Raw genomic sequence first — 5,546 nt, forward strand, 5'->3', positions numbered from 1 at the left:
ATCAAAAAAAAAACACACACACACTAAAACTAACATTTGTTAAAGATTTATGAAACAAATTTCCAATACAAGTAAAGATTCTTGAGACAAAAATTCTAATACAAATCAAGGTGAAGATTCAAAACTTTTTGCTTTTCAAACACAAGCATAGAGAAGAGAAAGTTAAATTAATCCACCCCCATATTTATTTTTTTAAATGAATAAAGAAGCAAGCTACTTAAACAAGAAACCCTAAATTTGACGGTATGAGGAAATTCCATTCCATAAACAAACAAAAATAAAAAACTAAAAACTAACCCTAAATTCATTAAAATAAAAACTCAATAAACTTTAATATACACAAGTATAAATTAAAAAGTCACTGTGATTTCACGAATATATTTCATGGGCGGCATAAATGTTTATAAAATCACGGACGAGGGATGTCCGCCATTTTCACCTGCGCAAGCACAGCATGGATTTTCTGACACCAGCATGGTTTCGTTAATATATTCCTGCCTATTTAGGCGCAATCTTTCTTATTATGCAGTTTGAAGAACTTCTTTGTGCTATCTGTCACATAGCTGTATGCTTCGCTTGCACTTATATTAACAGCAAAGAAACTATTGGATTGTCATACGATCGATCTCTATTGTTAATATGGAGAATTGGGTTATGTTGATTTGGATTAAATGAACGGGTCCGGCCAAATTGTGAACCAAAAGAGGTTTTACAGGTAATTAGTCATAAATGAATGCCCTTGCCATACAGTACAGCCTTTTTGCACATTGTAATGTTAACTATTGGGTTATTGATTCAAGGGTTTGTCTTTACTTTGATCTGTTAACAGTATAGTATGATAGTTCAATGAGTTATTGGGTTGTTCTCTGTTTACTATTAATACAGGAACAAGGGTGGTGACAAGAACAGGAAAAGGAACAAAGAATGGTGACAAGGAAGTTAGGAGTTAAGAGGAAGTTGGTCACAGCAATGCACTACAACATATAGGAGTTGGGTGAGGTTTGCTATCCAAGAACTAAAAAGGGTGGGTGTGTTTCATGAAATACACTGCAAAATAGGAGTTGAATGAGGTGATGGAATCCAATAGGTTGGGATTATTAAAGGGTCTTTTTTGTCATTTTGAAATAGAGAAATAGACTGGAATACAGAGTTAACACTCTTCCAGTTTCAACTGTGTAAATTCTTATAGGGTGTAGCCATGAGGGGAAAAGCTGGGAAAAGCTTAAAGCCATTCCTTAAGTTGTTTGGGCTCTGAGGTGGTACTTTGTTTTCCCTAGAAATTCTGACAAAAGGTCTGTCAGAAGAAATGAACTGCCATATAGGAGTTGAGTTTCTTCTTTCTTTGGTGACCAAGTACTAGCAAAGATTTGGTAAGAGAAAATAGAGAGTTAAACAAGGCTGTAGCCCAATAGCAGCTATTCTGTTCAGCATATATATTGGAGGAATATGAAGATGTGCAACGAGGGATCGACATGGACTTTGGAGGACAACAAGCTTTTTGAGAATGCATTGTCTATGGTTGAGGAGGAAACCCATGAGAGATGGGACAAGGTGGCAGCCATGGTGCCTGGTAAGAGTGTAGATGAGGTGAGAAAGCATTATGAAGACCTGGTGGAGGATATTCAGTGCATTGATGCAGGTTACATAGAGGTTCCTTGTTATAAGGACAAATTTGGTGATCAATTGCTATCTTCAAAGCACCTAGGCAAAGTTGGTGGAGATCTCCAGGCAGGTGAAGAGAGAGGATTGGTTATCAAGTCCTTTTCTGAGCAAGAAAGGAAGAAGGGAGTTCCCTGGACTGAAGAAGAGCACAGGTATCGTAGCTTTTTAGAGATGGAAATGAAAAACTTACATAAAAATTCATCAATTTTATGGAATTTTGCAGTTTCGTTAGGGATTTAATTTGTTAGAGGAAAGCTGATTTAGGGGTAGAACCAGTTAGTCTACCCACATTTCTAGGTGACTATATTGAAATGTAATATAGATGTACACTTTTTTGGTGTGCTTTTGTGCCTGTTTCAATAAGAAGTTCTAGCATCCCATGTCTTCTGAACTTCATATGAGCATTCTTTCTTCTGCTTAAAATTTGACAACTACCTCTGTCTGCATGTTATCCTTGTGTATTTATGGTTACTGCATGCAGACTCCGGAGGCGCATACAGATCCAATGGGAGGAATTCCCATTAAGGTGACTTTCATTGGCAAGTATTAGTGAGCCAAGATTGATAATGCATCCAATCAGATAGTGCAATTCCCAGAGTAACCATATCACATGGAATTAAAAAAATAAGCTTAGGTATTGAGGACAAGGGCAAGGATGTTGTATTGAGTAAGACACCTTACCAACAAGCTAGATCATATCAACATTGCAAACCTATGGTTATATATGTTGAGAATAAGTTTACCTATGGTGTAGTGCAGTTTGCTGGCTTGACATCTACTCCATACTGGACTATGCTGTTTTGGAATAGTTACTTCAGTTACTAATGGGATCTTATGCTCGCATAATGCTCTCTCATCTTTAATAGCCGACCACTACTGATCTTATCTATTGATCTTTTCGCCTTTCCATCAAAGAGAACTTAGATAAAAGCTAAATCATCTCTTATAACCCAATTGCGTTCTCCTTATTTTTTGGTGCCGCACCTTTCATCTCTGATCAATAGCTCTCTCATATGTAGGATTTATGTCAATGTTTGAAGTATATACAAAATTGAGGAACCAAAAGTGGCATTTTGAGGGTCTATTTGAGATCTATGCCTAAGTGATTTGTTCTCTGCTCTATGTAATTCTCCTTGTTTTGTCGACAATCCTTCTTGCTCACTATTCACCCAACCAAGCTGACAAAAACCCAGGAAAGAGAGAACAAGAGATTATGTAAATGTTCATGGCAATCAAAACTCCCTTAATGGGGCTGTAGAACTCATTATGTTGCATACACTATAATGCACAAATGAACTCTAGCAGTGCAGAGAATAAAATATAAACATATCAGAAGCGGATCGATGCATTAATTATCACAAGCTATGAAGTTTAGCAGAATGTTTTGCTACATGATTTTGATATCTTTGAACCATTTGGGTTTACTAAATTTTAGGGTGATGAAATAATATATCCCATCCTGAATTGAGATCTCCACTTGCTCAAACTATTTAATTTTTCATAATGTAGGAACAATTATCTATAAGCTGGATCTTGAGTGCTTTATGTAGCTTCCTGAAAACAAGCGTCTCTGTCACCTTGAGTTGTTGCAGTTAATAGAAAGCCAGAAAAAAATTAGTTATTTAGGTATCTTATTAACATGAAAATTACTGAAAATATATTCTTTGCAGCGAAATCTTGACAGCGATTCCAGCAAGTCCTTACAGTTCTCTAGAAGCTAATATAATCAGATTTGTTGCTAATGCTTGTTTGCTCAGTCACTTTGAATAGCCACCAAATCAAGAGACTGCTGTTTGGATTTCAAATAAATGCAAAGCTGTTTAGATCAAGTTTAAATAAACTGCAACCAAGCAATAAATCTAATCTTGCTTTTTGTACATAATGCAGGCTGTTTCTGATGGGGCTAAATAAATATGGGAAAGGTGATTGGAGAAGCATTTCAAGAAACTTTGTTGTCTCAAGGACTCCAACTCAAGTTGCTAGCCATGCACAGAAATACTTCATCCGGCGAAATTCAGGGCACAAAGATAAGAGAAGGTCTAGCATACATGATATTACCAGCGTCAATAGTACAGAAATGAGTCTGTCTCTAGTAAGACAACCTTCAGCTATGCCTGTGCAAAACAATACCTCCTCAATAACCAAATCAGTTAATCAGTCTTCGTTTCTTAATTCTCACCCTTGCCCAATGGCAGGAACGCCTTTGGTAAACTCTATCGGATTCTCAACAGGCAGCAACACTTTAGTACTACCTTCCTATGGATTAGACCCATACAGTCTTGGAGGGCTTCAAACCCTCTCATCTATACCTCTCATGTCTGGATCTTCTCTGAGTCTTTCACATCTAGGCTACCCTATGTAGTATGTATCCTATATTGGGAAAGATTCTCAAGCACCATGTAGATATGTAAGGCTGGTTTGCTTCTCTTTTCCTCTCTATCTCAGTCTGATTGAAGCTTTGAATATGTGAGAGGATTGTCATAGTTTCATCTATATTTTTGGTTGGATCTAGATATTATAAACTACAATCCAGATGTTGTACACTGGTCCACACACTGTAAAGATCATTTGGGCAGGATAGGAATATGATTTAAAGATTGAAGGCCCAAAACAGAATAGAGTAGTAAAGACAGGTATTATGTATAAGATGCTTCTGTCAATTAAAGGGAATGTTGATATTGAAAGCTGCAAACTATAGGTAGACTTGTAAAACGTAAATCATGATAATTCAAGATGTTGATTGTGGCATTGTAGGAAAACCTATAATACCATTCATCTAAAATTTCATTTCTGCTATAGAGATTGTTGATTGGCTTTTCATTTATTTCTCTTATGAATATTTATATAAAGGAAGGGATCTAATCTGTACCCCATGCCACCTAGACAAAACACTAAAATCAGATCAGAGAAAATAGATAAAACGTTTCTGTCAGTGAGCAATATAATGTGATAGTAAAATATGATGAATTATTTCAAGTAGTTTTGACTAATGTGGAATTCTGTCCTTCGCTGAAGGCATCTAAGGCTCTGGCTAAGATAATGAGTGGATGTATACACCACGCTTTTGTTCACTGGAGATCTAAATTCATGACAAGTGTCTGATGAGGTAACAGCTGTGGCTTTTCTTTAGGCCGTCAAAATTGTGGATAATATTATTAGATTTTTGAAATGACATAAAATTTTCACAATTCATGGTAATAGATAGAAATATTTTTGACTTTGACTGCTTAAGTTTTATATCAATCGGGTGGATCACATTTTATGATCTATTATCAGAATGAAAAAAGTATATAGCATAAGAAGAGAAAATGAGTTTACATCAACATTTTGAATCACATTCCATGATCCATCATCAAAATAAAGAAAATTCATTATTAATAAGCTCCAACAGCATAAGGGATGAGGTTGGGATCATGCTCCAGACGAATTCGACTAGCTAAAACGATTTTCTGAATAAAAAATCCTCCACCACAAAAAGAAAATAAATACAACAAAATCTTGAAATATTTCAAATTATTAAATTTCTAGCTCTTTCATATCATACTTATAATAGACTTGTTAAAGTACCATTGATATTAGTCATACTTTACCTTCCATAAAGACAAACTAATGAATATAAGCATCCTCCCAAAGATCCAGATTGGTCTTTTAATTAATTATCTATACCAATGAGTATAAGTCTCATGTTCAATATTGAGAGAATACAAGAAAGTTTTAAAAAAGCAGACACCTATCTAGAACCAATGTCAATCCTGGATGACCACTGTATAAACATCTTAAAATGGGTAAACAGTAAATTATAATTTAATAATAAAAGTCTCATGTTCAATATTGAGAGAATATAGGAAAGTTTTAAACTGTAAGAGACCTAATCTAGAACCAAT

At 35.4% G+C, this 5,546-nt stretch overlaps 1 protein-coding gene across 1 annotated transcript; it reads left to right on the top strand.

Moving 5' to 3' along the window:
* The first annotated feature begins 378 nt into the window (after positions 1 to 378).
* On the top strand, positions 379 to 4,351 carry LOC131046381 (transcription factor SRM1). Its single transcript, XM_057980120.2, has 4 exons — positions 379 to 715; positions 886 to 994; positions 1,190 to 1,814; positions 3,550 to 4,351. Exons 3-4 carry the CDS (start codon positions 1,447 to 1,449, stop codon positions 4,022 to 4,024), a joined length of 843 nt encoding a protein of 280 aa, XP_057836103.2. The 5' UTR covers positions 379 to 715; positions 886 to 994; positions 1,190 to 1,446; the 3' UTR covers positions 4,025 to 4,351.
* Positions 4,352 to 5,546: the final 1,195 nt, after the last annotated feature.

Source organism: Cryptomeria japonica, chromosome 8, assembly GCF_030272615.1.
Source record: "Cryptomeria japonica chromosome 8, Sugi_1.0, whole genome shotgun sequence".
NCBI lineage: Eukaryota > Viridiplantae > Streptophyta > Pinopsida > Cupressales > Cupressaceae > Cryptomeria > Cryptomeria japonica.